The sequence below is a fragment of the Notamacropus eugenii genome, chromosome 2, assembly GCF_028372415.1.
Source record: "Notamacropus eugenii isolate mMacEug1 chromosome 2, mMacEug1.pri_v2, whole genome shotgun sequence".
Lineage (NCBI taxonomy): Eukaryota > Metazoa > Chordata > Mammalia > Diprotodontia > Macropodidae > Notamacropus > Notamacropus eugenii.
Window position 1 is genome coordinate 22,567,290 of NC_092873.1, and position 22,273 is coordinate 22,589,562.

At 42.7% G+C, this 22,273-nt stretch overlaps 1 protein-coding gene across 6 annotated transcripts in view; it reads left to right on the forward strand.

Annotated features, from left to right (window-relative positions):
- Positions 1-22,273, forward strand: part of PPFIA1 (PTPRF interacting protein alpha 1) — a 102,488-nt gene that overhangs the window by 74,900 nt on the left and 5,315 nt on the right. For 4 of the 6 annotated variants that reach the window (XM_072639412.1, XM_072639411.1, XM_072639416.1 and 1 more), the window contains 8 exons: positions 12,802-12,883; positions 12,996-13,196; positions 14,900-14,962; positions 15,450-15,476; positions 19,757-19,932; positions 20,018-20,115; positions 20,742-20,917; positions 21,529-21,597. In XM_072639412.1, coding sequence (XP_072495513.1) covers positions 12,802-12,883; positions 12,996-13,196; positions 14,900-14,962; positions 15,450-15,476; positions 19,757-19,932; positions 20,018-20,115; positions 20,742-20,917; positions 21,529-21,597 — 892 coding nt within the window. The remainder of the gene's footprint in view (positions 1-12,801; positions 12,884-12,995; positions 13,197-14,899; positions 14,963-15,449; positions 15,477-19,756; positions 19,933-20,017; positions 20,116-20,741; positions 20,918-21,528; positions 21,598-22,273) is intronic. The other 2 variants (XM_072639414.1, XM_072639413.1) reach the window with 1 other exon arrangement.

Sequence of the window (22,273 nt, forward strand, 5' to 3'; positions counted from 1 at the left end):
CATAAGAAATCCAAACAGGCAAAAATAACCTCTTCTTCCTGCCTCTCCCTCACACCCTTGTTTTTCCTGCTCTCTTCCTGCTGAAAGCCACACACAATGTGTATTCACTTGGCCAGGCAGTGTTCAATAAATTGTCACCCCATTCTAGTATTTTCTCTGCCTGGTAGGTCCCAGTGGAAATTCAGATAAATTATTTTAATAGCTAAAATATACTTGAAATTGTAGAAGTTTGCCACTTTGTATATATTGTTTAAAATATATTCCAACACTTCCCACATTAGCATGCCTATTGTTTGATCCATTGAGTATTTAAAACCTAATATTAAAACTTTGTCTTGGAATGTCATGTGGAAAATGCTTCCTCTAACTTGCTTTATTCCACACATTTTTTATGAAATCCCTTACAGGCTGGGAAGTATCAGTGCGCTTTTTATTTGTTGTGAAAAACAACAACAAAGCTTTTTGGCACCAAAATTTTTTTTCGTGATTGTTATGCCAGTGATATCTCCCTAACACCCTGAACCCTCATGTGGCCAAGAGAAAGAAGCAAGCCTGCCTAACTCGGTCAGTCCTTGCCTTTAAGGTGTGTTTCCTAACAGATCTCTTGGATGGAGAAATTCTGTGTGGGGTTTTCCTAAAACTAAACAGAGATGGTTAATTGACAACAAAAGTTTCTCATGAGTCTCTTGAATTTTTAAAAATTAATTTTTCTAAGGAGACATGTTTTGGAAGTAGACTTAGAGATTATTTGCTATGAATCACTTAATAAATTACGTCAGAGTTGCAACTAAAGTGATAAGTACCTAGTGGCTTGATATCTAGGAGCACCTGATGCAATGTGTGCTTTGGAATGTACTGACAAGTTCCCACTGGTGACTGGGAAGGCAGGAGAGCACTATCCAGAACCCAGGCAAACGTGCCATAATGAAATTGACATAGAAGACTGAACTTCTCTGGCAACCAAATTTTGACGTAATTTTCTTTTTTCTTTTTTCTCAATATACAATTTATTTATTTTTCGTTTCTTAACATTCACTTCCACAAGAATTTGAATTCAAAATTTTCTCCCCATCTCTCCACACCCCACATCCCAGGACAGCATGCACCCATCCATCCCTTCCTCCAGTCTGTTCTTCCTTCTATTACCCACCCTTTTTCCATTACCCTTTCTCTTCCCCTTTCCCTCTTTTTTCTTGTAGAGCATAACAGATTCCTATACTCCATTGCCTATATAACTTAGCTTCCAGTTGCATGCTAAAACAATTTTTAACATTCATTCTTTTTTATAAATTGAATTATTTTATTTGTTTTCAGTATTCAACAGTCACTTCTATGTATCATAGATTTTTTTCCACTCCCTTCCCCTCATTCCCCCCCCCCCCACTCCCTCCCTGAGATAGCGTACAATCTTATGTAGGTTCTATACATACATACCTATTAAATGCATGTTGCAGAGAAGAATTAAAATGAATGGGAGAAACCATAAAACAAAACATAATATAAAAGAAAATGGTCTGTTTCTATCTGTGATCCAGTTCCATAGTTCTTTCTCTGGATGGGGAAGACTCATTTTTGCCTTGAGTCCATTGGGAATTTTTTAAGTCCATGCATTTCAATGAAGTAGTAAGTCTATCAGAAAAATTCCTTACACACTGTAGTTGTTGCTATGTACAAAGTTCTTCTGATTCTGCTCCTTTCACTTAGCATCAGTTCATATAAGTCCTTCCAGGCTTCTCTGAAGTCTTCCTGTTCATCATTTTTTATAGCACCATAGAGTATTCCAGTTACATTCATATACCACAGCTTGTTCAGCCATTACCCAATGGATGGGCATCCCCTCAATTTCCAGTTTTTGGCCACCAGAATGAGAGCTGCTGTAATTATTTTTGTACATGTGGGATCCTTTCCCATTTCTGTGATTTCTTTGGGATGGAGTCCCAGAAGCTATATTGCTGGGTCAAAAGGTATACACATTTTTGTGGCCCTTTGACTGTAGTTCCAAGTTGTGCTCCAGAATGGTTGGATCAGCTCACAGCTCCACCAACAATGAATTAGTGTTCCAACTCTCCCACATCTTCTCCAACATTTCTCATCTTCCTGTTTTGTCATGTTAGCCAATCTGATAGGTGTGATGTGGTATCTCAGAGTTGTTTTGACTTGCATCTCTCTAATCAGTAGTGATTTAGAGCATTTTTTCATATGACTATAGATATCTTTAATTTCTTCCTCTGAAAACTGCTGTTTATCAATTGGGGAATGACTTGTACATTTGACTCAGTTCCCTATATAGTTTAGAAATGAGGCCTTTATCACAGACGCTAGTTGCAAAAATTCTTTCCCACTTTTCCGCTTCCCTCCTAATCTTGGTTGCATTGGGTTTGTTTGTGCAAAACCTTTTCAATTTAATGTAATCAAAATTATCCATTTTGCACTTCAAATTATCCATTTTGCACTTCGCAATGTTCTCTATCTCTTGTTGGATCATACATTTATCCATTCTCCATAAATCTGACAAATACACTATTCCTTGCTCCCTTGATTTATTTATAGTATCAATCTTTATACCTAGATCATGTATCCATTTGGACTTTATTCTTGTGTACGGTGTCAGGCATTGGTCTATGCCCAGTTTCCGCCACACTTTTATCCAGTTTTCCCAGCAATTTTTGTCAAACAATGAGTTCTTATCCCAGAAGCTGGGGTCCCAGAACATTCATTCTTAAATCTTTGAGTTACATATTCTCTCCCTCCCTCCCCACCCACTCTCATTGACAAAACAGGTAATTCAATGACAAGGTCATACGTGTATAACAATGCAAAGCACTTCCATAATAATTATGTTATAAAAGACTAACCACATTTCCCTCTGTACTGTCCTTTCCTCCATTTATTCCATTCTCTCCCTTGACCTGTCCTTCCACAATAGTGTTTGCTTCTGATTATCCCTTTTCCCCAATTTTCTGTCCCTTCTATTAACTTCCCTCTCCTGTCCCCTTCCCCCTTACCTTTTTGCAAGGTAAAATAGATTTCCAAGTCCAATTGAGTATGTGTTATTCCTCCTTAAGCCAAACCCCATGAGAGTAAGGCTCAATTATTTCCTTTCATCTTGCCCCCCTCTTCCCTTCCAGTGTAAGAGCTCTTTCTTCCCTCTTTTATGTGAGATGATTTGCTACATTTTACCTATCCCTTTCTCTTACTCCCAGTACATTCCATGCAACAGTAAATTTTTTTTTTTAGATATTCTCCCTTCATATTCAGCTCACCCTCTGTGTGTGTGTATGTGTGTATACATATATACACACATATATGTATATATGTTGGTGTATATATATACACACATACACACATATGTATATATACACACACATTTATATATATACAACATACACCCATGTACATATGCATGCCTAAACATATATAATATGCACATAAATACATGCCCGTACATACCAACATATATTAGGGTAGTTAGGGGGAATACATATATTCCCTCTAACTACCCTCATACAGAAAAAGGTCTCATGAGTATCAAATAACATCTTTCCATGTAGGAATGTAAACAGTTCAGCTTTAATGAATTTCTTAAGGCTTCTCTTTCCTGTTTACCTTTTCATGTTTCTCTTGATTCTTGTATTTGAAAGTCAAATTTTCTATTCAACTCTGGCCTTTTCAACAAGAATGCTTAGAAGTCCTCTCTGAACTCAGTTTTGCTGGGTAGGTGATTCTTGGTTTTAATGCTATCTCCTTTGACCTCTGGAATATCATATTCCAAGTTTTTTGATCTCTTAATGTAGAAGCTGCTAAATCCTGTTTGTATTTCCACAATATTTGAATTGTTTCTTTCTGGGTGCTTATAATATTTTCTCCTTGACCTGGGAACTCAGGAATTTGGCCACAATATTCCTAGGAGTTTTCCTTTTCGAATATCTTTCAGGAGGTGATCAGTGAATTCTTTTCATTTCTGTTTTGCCCTCTGCTTCTAGAATATCAGGGCAGTTTTCCTTGATGATTTCTTGGAAGATGGTGTCTAGGCTCTTTTTATGATCATGGTTTTCAGGTAAATCAATAATTTTTAAATTCTCTCTCCTGGATCTTTTTTCCAGGTCAGTTGTTTTTCCATTGAGATATTTCACAGTCTTCTATTTTTTCATTCTTTTGGTTTTGTTCTATAATTTCTTGGTTTCTCATAAAGTCATTAGCTTCCATCTGCTCCATTCTAATTTTGAAAGAACTATTTTCTTCAGTGAGCTTTTGAACCTCCTTTTCCATTTGGCCAGTTCTGCTTTTTAAGGCATTCTTCTCATTGGCTATTTGGATCTCTTTTGCCATTTGGGTTAGTCTGTTTTTTAAAGGTGTTATTTTCTTCAGCATTTTTTGGGTCTCCTTTAGCAAGCTGTTGACTTTCTTTTCATGATTTTCTTGCATCTCTCTCATTTCTCTTCCCAATTTTTCCTCCACCTCTCTTACTTGATTTTCAAAATCCTTTTTGAGCTCTTCCATGGCCTGAGCCCATTGGATGGGCTGGGATACAGAAGCCTTGACTTTGATGTCTTCCTCTGATGAATATGCTTTGTTCTTCCTCATCCAAAAGGATGGAAGAAAATACCTTTTCACCAAGAAAGTTACCTTCTATAGTCTTATTTTTTCCCCTTTTTTGAGCATTTTTCCAAACAGTTACTTGACTTTTGAGTCCTTTGTCAAGTGGAGGGTATACTCTAGGATCCTGTAAGTTCTCAGTTCCTCCAAGGTGGCACAGGCAAGGGAGAGGAATTTACTCCTCTCCTAGCCTGTGCTCTGGTCTGTGAGCAACCACAAACATTTTTTTCTGCCCAGGATCTGCGAGTAGGATTCCCTCTCCACAGCTACCACTAGCACCACTACCAGCTCCACTATGCCAGCGCCTGTGCTCCTCCTCACCTCAAGACCTCTACTCAGGACTGAGATCCAGATCAACTGCTCAAGACCCCTGAGGTCTTTAGGCAGAGGACTCCCAAACTGCAATGACTGCTGCCCCCCTGGGGCTGGGGCTGGGGCTGGGGAAGGACCCATGCCTCTCTCTCACCCAGGTGAAAGAGCTTTCTTACTGACCTTTGAAACGTCTTTGGCATTTGTGGGTTGAGAAATCTGGGAACTACAGTTGCTACCTATGATTCCGCACCCTGAAGCCTGCTCCAGTCCTGTCTGTGAAATACCATTGGACCAAGGCTGGGCTGCGCTCCACTCTGAGCCCAGTGTGAGAGACCTTTCCTGTAGATCTTCCAGGCTGCCTTGGGCTGGAAATCTCTTTCACTCTGTAGTTTTGTGACTTCTGCTGCTCTAGAATTTGTTTAAAGTCATTTTTTACAGGTATTTTTTGGGCTATGGGGGGAGAGCTAGAGCAGGTCAGTTCTTCTACTTTTCCATCTTGGCTCTGCCGCCAACATAATTTTCCATAAGTCCTCGACCAACAGTGTCAAAGGCCTTGGTCAGATCTATAAACATTCTGTATAGACCTCTGTTCTGCTCTTGGAATTTTTCCTGGAGGTGTCAGGCAACATACTGACTGTTCCTCGTCTCTTTCTGAAGCCACACTGACTCTCAGCCTGTCAAGGACTCTAGCAAGAATCTTACCAACAATGACTAAGAGAGAGATCCCCCTGTGATTGTCACAGGACAGTCTATTCTCTTTACCTTTATAGAGATGGACAGTGGAGGCACCCTGAAACTCCTTGGGGGTAACCACCTCTTGCCATACAACCTGGAAAATTTCAGTCAGCTTTTGTATGAGCAATGGTCCCCCTGCCTTGTAAATCTCAGCCAGAATAGAGTTAGCACCAGGTGCTTTGTCACGTGAAAAGAGCCTAATGACATCAATGGAGTGAAACAGGGCTGTGTACTTGCTCCCATGTTTTTTTAGCGTGATGTTTTCAGCCATGTTGTCAAATGCTTTCAATGAGGATGAACACGGCATCAAGGTCAACAACCATACTGATGGTAAGTTCTTCAATTTGAAAAGTCTACAAGCCAAGACCAAAGTGGAGGGTATGTTGGTGCATGATTTTCTGTTTGCAGATGATTGTGCACTCAATGCAGCCTCTGAAGTTGTGATACAACAAAGTATGAATCAATTCTCTGCTGCCTGTGCTAATTTTGGCCTAATAATGAACACCAAGAAAACCAGGTGCTCCATCAGCCACCACCACACCATCCATACATGGAACCATGGGTTACAACAAATGGAGAAGTTTTGAATGCTGTGGATAAGTTCACTTACCTTGATAGTGTACTTTTCAGGGATATACACATTGACAATGAGGTTGATGCATGCATTGCCAGAGCTAGCTCAGTGTTTGGAAGGCTCTGAAGAAAAGTTTGGGAGAGAAGAGACTGACTACCAAACTGAAGGTCTACAGAGCCATTGTGCTGACCTCATTGTTGTATGCCTGTGAAACATGGAGAGTCTACCAGGGCCATGCCAGGAAACTGAATTGCTTCCATCTGAACTGTCTTAGGAAGATTCTGAAGATCACCTTACTGGATCAGGTACCAGACGCTAAGGTCCTTACTGGAATTAAACTCCTAAGCATTCAAATTATGCTTCAGAGTATGCAATTCCAAGGGACTGGTCATGTTGTTCAAGTGCAAAATGTGCGCTTGCCAAAAAAGAATATTTTATGGAGAACTTGCATGGGGCAGGTGATCACATGGTGGTCAGAAGAAGCAAGGTATACAAGGACATTCTCATGGTCTCTCTCAAGAACTGTGGATTTGACTGTGCAACATGGGAGACACTGGCACGGTACTACTCAGCATGGTGTGCCCTCATCAGAAAGGGTGCTGTGCTCTTTGTGCAAAGCAGAATTGAAACAGCTCAGAGGAAATGTAGGATGCACAAATTTGGAGTATCCACCCCAAAAATTCATACAAATTTGTTGGGGGTGTAAGCTCAGTTTTCACGTGGACAGTCTCGGGCAGGTACAGGTGAGGACTTCTAAACCTCAGAGTTCTCATGAGGCCCCCCAGGGAACAGCTGGGAATTGAGGCGTGAAACACGGGCTATCTCGTGCATTTCCACCTCTTCTCAGTGGGAAACTTGCTGGGGAGAGCATCCCACCCTTGAGATTGGCCCGTGGTCTGAGCACACCTGTTGTTGACTAGCTAGGGGCTGAGAGCAGGCACCGTATTCACGTGCAAACTATGCAGCAGGAGAGCTTAAGTAGGGTCAGGAAAGCCTGAAGGTGCTCTTCGCGCTGAGGGGCTCTTAGAGGGCAGAGGGTCCCTCTCCCGCTCCCATCCTCTTGCTGTACGATCCTTGCCCCTTGGGAGGAGGAGGATTCTTCTCTCCTGAGGAAGAATTCACCCTGCACATGTAACCAAGACCCTGAATAAAGCCTAACCCTTGTTCGACTCTGGAAAGTCTCTTCTCTCAACACATTTATCCGGCTGATCTCCGAAGACCTGGACTACAGGTAAGAAAGGCTCGGGTAGCCCTTCGGCCTCTAGGCTGAACACAGATTAGCTGTGCCCAACCTGTGGTAGAGCTTGTATTGGTCTGATCAGCCATGGTCAGACACATTGAAACTTGAGTTTATCATGGTGATGTCATTTTGATCCTCTTTGGGAATGAAGGACACCAACCACAAGTTCCCAGAAAAGTTAAAAAGCTCAGTGTTTATGATATAGAAGTTATTACATATGTGTTGCTCTGATGTGTCATTAGGCAGAATGGTGTAGGAAAAGCCCCCTCCTCTTCCTGTTTTGTTCTAGGAGCCCTGAAATAGCACATCACTGAAGGTGGGCTGGGGGCGCCATTTTGGCATGCCAATGTGTTGGGGAGATGGGAAGGTCAGGCCTTTCACTGAGATTTCCACCATATGATTATAGAATGAATGAAAGTATTCTGAGCCCTGTGAAGTGCAAACTTCACAAAATTCAGCCAGTTTGGAAATCTCAGAGAAGTATTGTCACTTTCTGAGAAATTATTGTACGGTTGAATCTGATGTGGGTAAGATGAGGAGAGAAAGAACCTCACTGACACCAGGAAGACTGTGTCTCTCTTTGACAAATGGTCCTCAGACAGCCCTTGGCCTCCCAAGGTCATTGCGCGTCTTTTCAAGGTCCAGCTTTGCACCTCACCCATTGGTTGAGTGCTGTGTGAGAGTGGGAATGAATGAATGAATGAATGAAGTCTGGTTCCAGGTTGCTGACCTCGGACGGTGGCCCTTAGTCAATGGGAGCCCTTTCTTCCACATCAGCTTTATCTTAATCACTTTACACGCTGTATTCATAATGGGGATTTTCCTTTTCTGTTTCTCCCTGGGCCCTCTAGGGTGATATCAGGGTAAGTCTTTTGGCAGGTTTTGTGCACTGGATTTGGTGTCATGTGTGTTCTGTTTTACTTTTTAAGTACTGAAAAAAGAAAAAAACCTTTGCCAAGGAAATGGTTCCAGCGTTAGCCTGGAATGTATTCTTAAAATCTGCTTAAAGTGACTCCGTTCCCTTTGATACTTCCATGCCAAGGAAGTACGTCTTGTCTTTTTAGCAGCATGTTGTGTATTTGTGGTGTGTACATTTATTTTAAAACTATCTTTTTATGGTGATTTCTCAATTGTGTCTAAAAAAGCACCCTCTTATCTCCCTCCCCTTTCCCCTCCCCTCAAGTTCTCCTCTTATTGCTCATGATTTGGAGGATAGTCTCGGGTGTTTCATGGCTCTGCCACAGGAATGCCCACCCAGGCAGAGGCTGCCAAGCCTTTGAGCTTGGGCCTGGTGACCCTGGATGTGCTGGCAGGGCTTTCAAGGCTGGGGCATGGCAGCAGAGGTGGGCTTGCATGGAGGATAAGGCTCTCTCCAGTATCAGGAATAGGAAGGGAGGCCCCACACTCATGGATGGCTGATTCATGGCAAGTTTACTAGCATGCCTTTGATTTTTTAATTGACATGTTTTATTGAATACATTTAACTTACCAATTTAAATGGTTTCATGATAGTCTTCCATGACACTAATATACTGCGGCTCCCCCTTCCCCCGTCAGTGGACACTTCCATCGGTCAGGCTTGACAGCCACATGTGATGGTGTCATCTCCATCTGGTAAGAAATAGCTTCTCACTTTTCTCTCAGGAATATACTTGGTTCTCCTCTCTTCCAGCTGATGAAACAACTGACTCTTGCCATTTCTACTTGTTGATTGCTTACAGAGAAGGGAAGGGAAGGGAGAGTAAGGGAGGCAAGGGAAAGGAGAGAAGGGGAACCAGCATTTATTAATGGTCTGCTATTAATAAGCCTATTAATCGCTAGGTTCTGCATTAAGTGCTTTACCTGTGTTATCTCAGGTGATTCTCACAACAGCTTTGGGAGGTAGGGATTGAAATTCCTCATTTTACAGATGAGGAAACTAAGGCAAATAGAGGTCAAGTGACTTATCACCATGGTCCCTCAGCTAATCTATCGTCTGAAGTCACATTTGAACTCCATGCCCACCAGTCTGCACTGTGGTGCCTCTTAACAGCATATTTGTGTAAATTTGTTTCTTGGGATTTTGAGTCTAACATCTTCTGAATCAGCAGCTCAGCATCTGAGTGTTAGACCAGTGAGCCCATAAACAGAGACCCTGAAGGATTTCATCCCAACCTCCTCCAAGAACTGCTTGCTTATATTTTCCCCTTCAACTTGTGTAATTCTGTGTCTTTTCTTTAAGAGGCTCCTGTATCACTCTAAGAACTTGTGAATGGTCTTGAAAGTTTTAAGTTTTATTTATTTTGAACTTAACAGCAAATAAAACAAGCATTTAGGTATATCAGATAGTACAGAAAAGGCTCCTTGCATGGAATGGGCAGTCAGCTCTTTTTAAGAGTAGAATGAATTTCAGCTAGAACTTTCCAAGGTGTCCTGGTTCTTGGTGTTTCCTTCTGACTGCTCTCTTAAGTGAAGTTTGAAAAAATCTTTCTGGCTATGCTACCACCACCTCCCTTCCTCCTGCCAAGCCCCCAGTGGAAAGAGAGACCAGTCTGCTTGGTCTGTGTTGGCGACATCTGTAGATGTCTCTCATTCTCTCCTTGGAGCCCCTCTTCCCTCCTTCACGGAGCAAGATGTTTTCAGCCCTCTGTGTCTTCCAGAGTTGGAGGTTTTCTTTTTCTTGAGGGTGTTCTTGTTTCTACTTAGTTCACTAGATGTCAGTTAAAGTTTCCCCAGTTGTCTCTGGGACAATCCCTTTCGTCATTTCTAATGACCCAATGATATCCCATTAATCCATTTACCACAGTTAGTCCATTCTTTCCCAGTTTGACAGACATCTTCTTGGTTTCCAGGTCTTTAGTATAGCAGAAAGAGCTGCTAGGCCTTTTTGTCTCTGGTTCCTTGTCTCTTTCTCTTTTTTAATCTCTTTGGGCTACAGACCTGCTAGTAGCATCTCTGGGTTGCTTGGTAACTTAAGGGGTGCATTTCCAAATTGATTTCCAGGATGGCTAGATCCAAGAATCACAGCTGTAGCAACAGTGCATTAAGGCCTCCCAGCCTCTCCTTTTTGACCATTTGGACCACTCTGGTGGCTGCGAGGTAGAATCACAGAGTTGCTTTAATTTGTATTTCTTTAGTTATTAGTGATGTGGAACATTTTTTTCATGTCTTTTTTTGTGTCTGTGTAGTGTTTTATTCTTCCCCAATTACATGTAAAAAAAAATTTTTCCAAATTTATTAATTTATTTGTTTTCAGTTTTCATCAATCACTTCCATAAGTTCCAGATATTCTCCCCCTTCCTCCCCAAGACAGCATGCAATCTTATATGAGTTCTACACATACATTCCTGTAAAACACATTTTCACCTTAGTCATGTTGCATAGACAAATTAATACAAACGGGAGAAACCATAAGCAAAACATAACAAAGGAGAAAACAGTCTGCTTCATTCTGCATTCTGACTCCGTAGTTCTTTCTCTGGAGGTGGATAGCATTTTGCATCATGAGTCCTTTGGAAATGTTTTAAGTCCTTGCATTGCTGTGAAGGGCTAAGGCTATCAAAAACAGTCCTTACACACTGTGGCTGCTACTGTGTACAAAGTTCTCCTGGTTCTGCTCCTTTCACTCAGCCTCAGTTCTTGTAAGTCCTTCCAGGTCTCTCTGAAGTCTTCCTGTTCATCATTTCTCATAGCACAATAGGATTCGTTACGTTCATATACCACAACTTGTTCAGCTATTCCCCATTGATGGGCATCCCCTTGATTTCCACTTCTTGGCCACCATGAAAAGAGCTGCTATAAATATTTTTGTACATGTGGGACCCTTTTCCATTTTTATGATCTCTTGGGGATACAGTCTTAGAAGTGATACTGCTGGGTCAAAGGGCATGCACATTTTTGTAGCCCTTTGGGCATAGTTCCAAATTGCTCTCCAAAATGATTGGATCTGCTCACAGCTCCACCAACAATGAATTAGAGTTCCAACTCTTCCACATTTTCTCCAACGTTTATCATCTTCCTGTTCTCTCATGTTAGCCAATCTGATAGGTGTGATGTGGTGTCTCAGAGTTGTTTTGATTTGTATCTCTCTGATCAATAGTGATTTAGAGCATTTTTTCATATGACTATATAGACAGCTTAAAAGCAATTTTTAACATTGATTTTTAAAACTTTGAGTTCCAAATTCTCTCCTCCCTCCCCCCTTCTTTCTCCTCTCCCGCATTGAGATGGCAGACAATTCAATATAGGTTACATACATGTAATGCAAAACATTTCCATATTAATCATGTTGTGAAAAAAAAAGGATAACTAATGGATATGGATAACTAATATCTTTTATCATAAGTCTTTCTGAATTGTCTTGCATCATTGTATTGCTGAGAAAAGCTGAGTCACTCACAGCTGATCATCCTACCTATTGTTGTTACTTTGTACGCAGAACATGTCACTTTGCATCAGGTCATGGAAGTCTTTCCGCATTTTTCTGAGAGCATCCTCTTCATTTCTTATGGCACAGTAATATTCTATCACAGTTATATACTACAGTTTGTTCAGCCATTCCCCAGTTGATGGGCATACCCTCAATTTCCAATTCTTTGCCAACAGAAAAGAACTGTCAGAAATATTTTTGTACGTATAGGTCCCACCTGCCACCCCCCTTTTAATCTCTTTTTGAATACAGACCTAGTAATGATATTACTGGGTCAGAGGGTAGACATGGTTTTCCCAATTGCTCTACAGAATGGTTTAATCAGTTCACAGCTCCACCAACAGTGCATTAATGTTTCATTTTTCCCACATTTTCTCCAATATTTGCCATTTTCTTTTTCTGTTCAGTTAGCAGTCCGTACCTCAGAATTGTTTTAATTATACTTTCTCCAGTCAGTGATTTGGAGTATTTTTTCATGTGGTTATAGGTAGCTTTGATTATTTCATCTGAAAACTCCATATCTTTTGATCATTTATCATTTGGGGAATGGCTCTTATTTTTATAAATTTGAACTATTTAATTCTCCACATTTTGAGAAATGAGGCCTTTGTTAGAGAGGCGTGCTTCAGATTTTTTTTCACAGTTACACTTGCTAATTGTATTTTCCTCCATCCCGTTTCCCCCTCTGTTGATTCTTTCTCTTTCACCCTGTCCGTCTTCCAACGTGCCTTGCTTTTTGCCTCCCCCCTTCACGTCTTTCTTCCCTTCTGTCACTTCCTCTCCTTTCCCACCCCAACTGACCATGTTGCTGATGTGTGGAATTAGTCAAGTTTAATAAGTGTAGTTGATACAGAGATGGTTTTAGTAAATATTTGTAACTGTTTTTCCAATATTTTACAAATGCTTACAGCTTCTTGTTTTGTTCTGATTTTTCAGGCATGAACTGCTGGAGGAAGCTCGGAGACAAGGCCTGCCTTTTGCCCAGTGGGATGGGCCAACTGTGGTTGTGTGGCTCGAGGTAATGACCTTTAGGCTTCTCTGGAATGGTTGTAGTACATTTCATCACGTATAAAGCCATCCTCAGTTGATTACTGAGTTAATACTCAGTTTTTCTATGTTTTTTTTTCCAGCTGTGGGTCGGAATGCCTGCATGGTACGTGGCTGCTTGCCGAGCGAATGTGAAAAGTGGGGCCATTATGTCTGCCCTGTCGGATACTGAAATACAACGTGAAATTGGAATCAGCAATCCTCTACACAGGCTAAAGTTGAGGCTCGCGATTCAAGAAATCATGTCCTTGACAAGTCCGTCTGCCCCACCCACCTCCAGAACGGTGAGTGACCTGGAGTGTGAGGAGCTCGCTGAAGTCGCCCATCCCTGTCTGTTTCATCTTTACAAACAAACAAGTAGGGCTGATGATAATTACTAGAAAGTGCGTGGTTTGTGTCTTGCTCTTCCTCTTAGGGTCTCAGTAAGTGTCAAATGGATTAAAGAAACTTTGTAAAAGTTTCTGTGTGTAAAACCTGGGCGGAGTAACATTCTGATGACCTTAAAAGGTTGGAAATAATTTTCAGGGCAATACGTAATCATGTATTTGCATGTTAATTTTTTTTCATGTTTCAAAGGTTGAGTAAAAGTCTCTGAAAACTGTCCTTGAGGAAAGAAAAGGAGAAATTTGATAGCATAGATGTCATATCTGTTTCCTCCCTAACTTGGTTTATTGTGCCCTAATTGGAATTTAAGAGCATTCAGATAAAATTGAATGAATTTTAATAAAAATCATATGAAAAGAGTGTTTGCTAGTAAAATATTGTAAGATCATAGAGATCACACTTGTTTGTACAGTGTGGTGGTATATCCAAATGCAAGATTTTAAGGTCACATTTATCCATACAATAAAACAGATACTGAAACATTTTCGATTGGCCTTTACATCCTCTTCCCTCCTGCTCTGTGTCCAGATTAATGGTTCAGTTTTATAAATGCTGAAAGTAGTTACACAGTCCGTCAGATCTGTAATGCTAGGAAGACTCTTCCTAGTTTATTCAGTCTCTCCACAGTATCCAGGTCTTGGCTGTCGACCAGGGAGCTCATTTCCACAGTCAGACTCTTAAATATCGACTATTTGATGTTTGATTGATCGACTATTTGATGATCACTCCGTAAAAGATATCCTTTTGGCTTATAATTCAGCCAAAATGAACTTTTCTCCTTGCAAAAAAGATGTTCAGAGAATAAGCAGCAGTCCTTGATATCATTTCCAGTTTATAATTAATTTAAACATGTTAATTTTTTTCCCAAGGACAGAATCATGAACTTATTTTTAAAAGAAAACATTCAGAATGGTACACATTGATGTGTCTTTTTGTGCTCAGATAACAGCTTACATTGCATTTGCACTTTTTAAAAGAAAAATACTTTCATTATCTTTACCTGTAATGTTTTGAAATGACTTTTAAAAAGAACTGCAGATTTTTAGAAGTAAACTAGCTTTCATATTAAGAAGCTTCAGGTTTGGTTACTTGTTATCACAGTTAATTTTGGTCTTTATACAAGCCAGGATTAAATCTAAGAAACAGAAAGTGGATTTTCATTTATTTTCCATTTGTAGAGAGTTGGTATTTATTGATCACCTGCCACATTTTAGAATGCAATTGTGTATTGAATGACATCTGGCTGATCTTGAATTCAGCTGTCTAATCAGATTTTTTTTTAGACCACTTAGATACAATGGAAAGAAAATCCTTTAATTAAATATAAAATCATCAGCTGTTACTTCTTTGATAAAATTATCCTTTAAAAAGAGAAGACAGTTGATGTTTAACTTTTGAATACAAAGCCTCACCTCCTTTGATTGACCAGGCAGCCTGGGCAGGTGTCCTAGTGTTAGGGACATCACCTCTGGACTGTGGGCACTGCCCCTTGAGCCTCAGACCCTCTGATGTCCCTGTGGCTTACGTTTGCAATCCCCCCTCTCCTCTTTGTTACTGCTTTCCTTTCGTGGGATGTGACTTATTGTCACTGGGGTCATGTCAGACCACGGGGAATGTCTGGTTAACACATGAAGAAATGGAAAACCTGACGGCGACGCCACAGACGGTCAGTGCTAGTACCTTTGTTGTTTGATTCATGTGTCTCTTTTTGTCATCCACAAAACTGATGTGGACTTAAATGAAGATGATTATTCCTTTAGGTATTAATTATTCAAAATCAGAATCATCATTGATGTAGTGTAAATTTTTAATGCCCTGAAATTATTAGTGTGACTTTAATTCTTAATTTATTTACTAATTTCTTGCTAATTTGAGATTAAAACTCTCCCTTCCTTTTTCCCTTTATCCCTCCCTCCCTTCTTTCTTCCCTCCCTTCCTTCTTCCTTCCTTCTTTCCCCTCTCCCTTCCTTCCTTCCCTCTGCTCTTTATTTGCATAAAGAATGCCAGTTGTTTTGCATGGTTATTGCATGGTGCCTTTGTCCTTGAACTCATTTTGCTTCTAGTTAAGTTGCATGAGCACTGCTGGCTTGTATCTCTGAACTTACCGTTACTAATCGTTGTATCCTTTTGCTTTTTTAACCATGTAACACCAGGACGATGAGGAGGGAAGCTGGGCTCAGGTTGGAGACTTTCTCGAATTTTGTTCACATGCATGCAAGCTTGGGCCTTTCTGGGTGCCATCGGTGTCCTAATCACTTGAAAACTCTTACTGATTTGTAACTGTCCAGAGGTCTCAGTCGTTTGATGAAAAGAGTAATTAATGTCTCATGGACAATTCTGAAGGTCTCTCAGGTGCAAGTTTGATGAAAATTTGTGATTTGTGCAGATTGTGACATAAACAGCCACATCCAGTTCACAAAGAGCTGATGTCCAGACACCTCCTGAGTGATGTGGGAAGGGGTGTTATTCCACTGCTGTTGTTGGTGGGGGAAAAACCTTAGGAAAATGGTCTTTTATGCTGTGAGGGGGAAGGAGAAGGAGATCCTCCTGTAGCGCCTTTGAAAGGCCTGAATGAAGTGGCGCACACATGCAGACGCACACGCACTCACACATGCAGACACATGCATGCACACATAAAGACGCACATGGCACACAAACTTGGATGGATTACCTACTCTTTTTTTGAGCCTCAGTTTACTCATCTATAGGATTATGTTGGATCCAGTGAGGTCTGAGATCAGAAAAGGATAGTGTTGGTTAGGCCCATTCTGTCCCCCCCCATCCAGTCCTCCTGCAATGGAAGGTCCAAACGCCCTTTTTATGGTTGTCTTTCATCACCCTATACCCTCACAGTCGTTTTGTGCAGCACGTTTATTAAGACCCAGCTCTGCAAAAGTTTCCTTGGGCTGCAAAGACCAAAACCGATCCTTCCTGGCCCAAGCTCCACAAGCTGTTTTTGTTCTGTTGGGGGTCACAGCATGAACTTGGAAGTTGCTACAGAGTGTGTCTCTCATATGGGGTGCAATACTAACGTGGGGGGATCATACTAGCCTGTCCAGGGAGGCAGGGAGTGGACGCAAGACCTGGAGCATTAGTCTAGTTTGGCTGGAACAGAGAGTGCACAGAAGGAACCAAGTGGGGGAACAGTCTGGAAAGATTATTTGGAACGCAGCTGGGACGTTGAATGACAGACAGGAGAATTGGTGGAGTTCTGACAGATGTGAGAGAGGGAGGCCAATGAGGAGGCTGTTGGAAACAGGGGAGATACTTTTGACTTAGGGGGGAGGGCACTTGGTGAAGAAGAGGATGTATCTGAAGGTGATTGTGCAGATTGACCTCTCAGGGCTTCTGACTCCAGAGCCTAGGCTCTATCCACAGACAGACTTTCCTGACTAAGGTAATAAGCCTTGGCCATAGGGTGTGGGGGGCCATCTGCATAGAAGCCATCACACAGTCCAGGGGATTATTGAGCAGGAAGAGAGCTGTGGGGGATGGCCATACTGGGGAGGCGGCCAGGCCAGACTCAGCCTTCTGATTGCTTTTGTTTTGTGGGTCCCAGTGGAAGGAGTGTGGGAGAATAACCACATCCTCAGTCCTTGGTGATAGGAACAGGTACAAGTAGGGCCGACAGTGCTTGTCCTCAGGTCTTGCTCCATTGCAAGAGATGCACCAATAGGGGTTCTGCTGCAAGTTGGATGAAGACGTCCCAGACCCTGAGGGAGCAGCTGCACAGCCAGTGGTCAGACCTCTTCTCTCATACCATTGCTACTGAGAAAACGGCTTTAGTTTCTCATGGAGAGTTGTTGGCCAGGGTCAAGGGCCCCAGGGTCTTCAGGACCTGTGGCTGTAACTGGAGTAAAGCTCACAGGGATTTTGTAGTTCTGAGAGTGACCTTTCCCTTCCTGCAGCAGAGATGGATTTCCTTGTTTATTTCCAGACAAGGACCTAGTTTGAATCCGTTAACTCTTCTGTGGGTCGGGTCACACCTGACCAAGTTCAGGAGGAATGTTGTTAGGAAATTCCTAAATGATCTTCTCATCTTCACCTTGGTCTGGGGAGATTTTAACTCTGCAAGTTATTTCAGCCCTGAATGGTCATTTAGGGCAAGGACATTTTCAGTTGGGCTTCTGTTTCAAGGCTCATTTTTCATAACAGGAAGTTCAATTCAAGTTCAATTCAGCCAACATTTGAATTTAGTTTTCTCATAAATATGCCTTAGAAGCACAGTTTATACTGATATTCTTTGTAATAGAAACATGAACAGATGAGGCAGGTGAGGAGCAATAGCTAGGACTGGCTGTCGGTCTTTAACATTCTCACAGTAAGCCCTTGCTTTTTATACATGAAAAGCCCCTGCACAGTGTGTTTGCCTTCCACTAACTCTTGGTGTAAAGATGCCCCTTCAGCTGCCCACCCTTCGCAGAAGAGAAACTTGAAGGTCAGAGAGGTCCTCCTCCTCCTCATCTGTCATGTCCCATCAGTCTCTGGGGCTCATAGGTTCCAACTCCATAACTTCTGTCTGCTTAAAATACCTGCCAAATTGCAGGCCTGGCTGCCACGCTTCTTCTGACCTTTGCACAGGGGTCCAGAAGGCCCTTAAATTCCTGCCTTCCTCAACACAGATAGCACCTTTGGCACGATGCCTTTCCCAGGCCCCCCACAGGCAAGGTCTTTTCCTCTCATTTACTCTGTAGATCATGTCTGTGCCTCCTGAGGTTCATTTTGGCTCCCATGTCGAGTGTAAGTTCCTTGAGGGCAGGAATTGTTTGGGTTTTGTATCTCCCCAGCTCCTAGCCGAGTGCTGTGAACAGACAGGATTAGGGTTCAGGTCACTGTTTTCCAGTTCTGTGGCCAGTGTTCTGTCCTCTTTATATCACTATTTTTGAAAGCTATTTGATGGTATTTGCTCTCCCCTGTATTTGAATAAGAAATACACATTCCCCATAGCATGTTCTCCTGGCAGTGGTTTGCCCAGTTGCCACTTGGAAAGCTTCCGTGAGTGACCATCTACAAGAAATTAGCCACAGCCCCACAGCTGGTCATAGAGATGGAAGGAAACTCATCTTTTCTTGATAGGTAGCAGCCTCTGAATACAGATCCCCCCATAGCAAACAACGCTGGCCATGGGCCTTCCAGACTCCTCTAGGAGGCAGATGAGGTGAGTCTGCCCTGGCTGAGACTGTGTGCATGTGGTCAAAGGATGCAGGTAGCGCTGGCATCCATCTGTCAGATCCATTAGGAAGGACCCAGGACTCTTCAAGAAGGCTTCTACACAGCAAACCCAGCCTCCATTTGAGGATGGCTCCGTCTGAGCGTAGCAGTTGGCATCCGTACTTGAGGGGCCATGATTGACCGCTAGTCTTATCATGAAGTTCTTGGTTCAGAGTGAAGTTTGTCATGGGTGTGGATCCACTGTCAGAAGATTAGAGAAAAGTAGTAGTTACTTTCCCCAGCTCCTTGCTGCTTGGAAGGCAGCTTTGTTTCCTGGCCCAGTTTAGGTGGGAAATGGTCAGTCCTCCAGTCTGCGTGTGCCCCCAGTGGTGTTGGGTGGCTCAAGAATCATCCTTTGGAGAGCCGCCCTACATGCCTTGTGAGTTGTGGTGAAAGTTGGCTTCTTTGAGAATCTGGTCACGCTTATTGGTGTCTGCTGTCAGTCACTCCTGGCTAGAACCATGCAGACCTCCTGCATCTACCCTGAGAGATTGCACATGATAACATGCATGGAGAGAATGCTTTAAGCTTTGCAAAACCCTTCACCACAAGCAGCATCACCCCCATTTTACAGATGACTAAACTGAGGCTCTAAGACATTCAGTGACTTGTGCATAGGAAAAGACACATCCTGATGTGAACCCTGAAGTATCTGAAGGAAGATTTGAGCCCAGGATTCCTGATCCCAAGCCCAGTGCAGTGTCTTATTCATAGAGAATCTATTATTATACCAGAGCTTTCAGGGTCTGTGGGCCCTTGACTACTGCAGGAAAGATTCGTACTTTGACTGATGCACACAAATCCTGATGGAGTTATTTCTTTCCCCCTCCCTCACCATCATGTATTTAAAAAATCCAATTTGGCTGATCTTTTCAAGTTGTTCATGAGTCGTGACCGTTCTTTGTAATTCATGTAGTTAATGAGAATCAGGGACTGTAACTGTATTCTCTTGTGATTCTGGGAAAGGATATTTAAGTTTTTTAATGCAGAAATGTCTCAGGACTAGTGATTCAGACGATGGAGGAAATACAATATCTAATTGATAATTGCCGCTTTGAGTGAAATGTCCATAAGTGTGGAACTCGGTTGCCCATTAGATGCAGATGCATTCTGTAAACTGAAGGATCCAAAGTGATCCATTCCTTTTAACTATGAAAAATAGACAGTTTGACAGCTACTAATTTAGCAATTGTTTGGTTCTTTGACTCGGTTTCTCCTCAGTAACTCTCTGACACCTTTTCTCAAGTAGACATTGGCCTATGGCGACATGAATCATGAGTGGATCGGCAATGAATGGCTACCCAGCCTAGGGCTTCCTCAATATCGCAGCTACTTCATGGAGTGTCTTGTGGATGCACGGATGCTTGACCATCTGACCAAGAAGGACTTGCGAGGACAGCTCAAAATGGTGGACAGTTTTCACAGGTAAATAACTGACTGAAGACAGTGTGACCACCAGGGCAGAAATTCATGCCCAGGGCTGCTCCTGAGCATTTCCCTCTTCAAACAGAAACAGCTTCCAGTGTGGAATCATGTGTCTGCGAAGACTGAATTACGATCGGAAGGAACTGGAAAGGAGAAGAGAAGAAAGTCAGAATGAAATCAAAGGTTTGCCTTGTGTTCTTGCTTAGAGTCTGGGCTGCCAGTGGGTTCACCAGGGTGCTCACACTCTCGGCACAGGGGAGGGACTCTGGTGTGCTTGGGTTTGCGTGTTTGGGATCAGAGCTGAGCCTCTTATTGTGGCCAGGGCAGGGGTTTCATCCCTATGTCACTCCCCAAATACATCCTCTTTCCAGCATGTTCACGGGTGCTCCTGACAGTTCTGACTTGTGCTTGTGGACAGAGACAAGAACACTGGCTCAGTGCTCAGTGTGTCTGCCATTGTCATGTCCCATTTCTGCCATTTCCTGTTTGTGTGACCTTGAGCATCACTGAACCTCTGTTTGCCTCAGTTTCTTTAACTGTAAAATGGGGATAATAGCAGCAAAAGCCTCCCAGGGTTATCGCAGGGGTCAAATGAGAGATAATTGTGAAATGTGTTGCATAGTAGGTGTTCCCAGTTTACATATTCCTTCCCTTTCCTTTCCCTCCGCCTGCTCCCAGCCTCAGGTTCTTCTCACAGAGATGAAGGCACTAGACTCAATGGTCTCCCAGGAGCATTAGTCTGATAATTAGGAATGGTCCTTCCCTTACCCCCCTCCCCTGACCCTTCATCTCTTCATTTCCTTCTCTAGAGGTACTTGTTTGGAGCAACGACCGGGTGATCCGCTGGATCTTATCCATCGGCCTCAAGGAATATGCAAACAACCTGCTTGAAAGCGGAGTCCACGGTGCGCTGGTGGCCTTAGACGAGACCTTTGACTTCAATGCTCTGGCCCTTCTGCTTCAGATCCCCACTCAGAACACACAGGTAGCCTGGGACCCTCTGTAGGAATGGGTAATGTCTGATTGACAGGTAGAGGCCCCTCCTGTGGCCACCGGAGCCACTGCATGGTGAATTCTCATTCTTAGCAGGTGCTTTGTATGTTCTTCTCCATGCAGGTTCTTCAGAACCTTAAAGATAGCAGCCATGCTTCATGCACAGTATCCCTTCCTCCTTTAGTGGAAAGGCCCTTCCCCACCTTGGCTTCCCAGAGCCCCAGAGGCATCCTCTACACAGACAGGCCATGGCAGGGTCCCCCTGCCTCAAGGAGCAGTCACCTGCCTTCATCCCCTTTCTTGGCTTGCTCTCACACCTCCCTCGCTTAGCCACCATGACATGTGCCCTTGGGCAGGATACGGTAGAATGATCTCACTTCTGGGGACCCTTTGGGAGACATAAGGACTGCATGTTATTGGGGACTAGAAGGAAGGCTTTGTTGAAGATCATCAGAAAATGAGTTGCTACGTAGCTGCCTGTTCTGATCTTGCCTCTGTAGGGAGATTGCCTTGGGAACATGGTTTAACATGTTACAGAAGATAAAACAGCAAAACCCAAGCCCCACTGCTTTTTCAAAGACTAATGTTTGTTTTTTCCCTTAGGCTCGTGCTGTCTTGGAAAGAGAATTCAACAACCTACTAGTTATGGGCACAGACAGAAGGTTTGAGGAAGTAAGTTTGAGACTCAAGCATATTGAGATTTCAGCAAACGTGGCTTTAGAGCTCAGTTTCTGAAGTAGAGGGTCTACAGGGGCTTGATTAGTTAGCATCAGGGATACAGTCACTGGGGCAGAGCACTTGTGTCCCCTCTCCAGTGATGGAACATCTGGATTTGTGACTCAGCACATATTTTCTTCATTTTTGTAAATTTTGTAATTAAACATTAGAACACTTTAACATTTTTACGTAAGCAGGATTTTTCCTATTTAAATTCTGACATTGTCCCCTCTGGGCCTGAAAGCGATCTGAGGAGAGTTTGTTTGTTTCACATTGATTGTCATGTACTCCCTCCTCCCCCCAGAGCTCTCCCTCACCCTCTGGGAAGTCCGTCATTTGGGATGGCCCAGAATGCTGCCCTGGGCAGAGAGCCAGGCAGGACAAGTCGTAGTTCATTTGGGCTGACCCCCAAATAGTCCTACCAAACCAAGGGGTGGAAAGGGGCATGGTAGATCATTAATATTTGGATTGTTTTCAGTCTTGAAAGATGAAGGTTGGACAGTATGTGACCAGTGGTTATAAAGTCTTGAGAGAGTTGATGGAATATTACTTAAGCTTCCTGTATCTCTCTTATTCCTCCTCTGAAAATAAAGAGATTAGACTTTCCTGGGCTAGCCTCTTCAGATGTCCT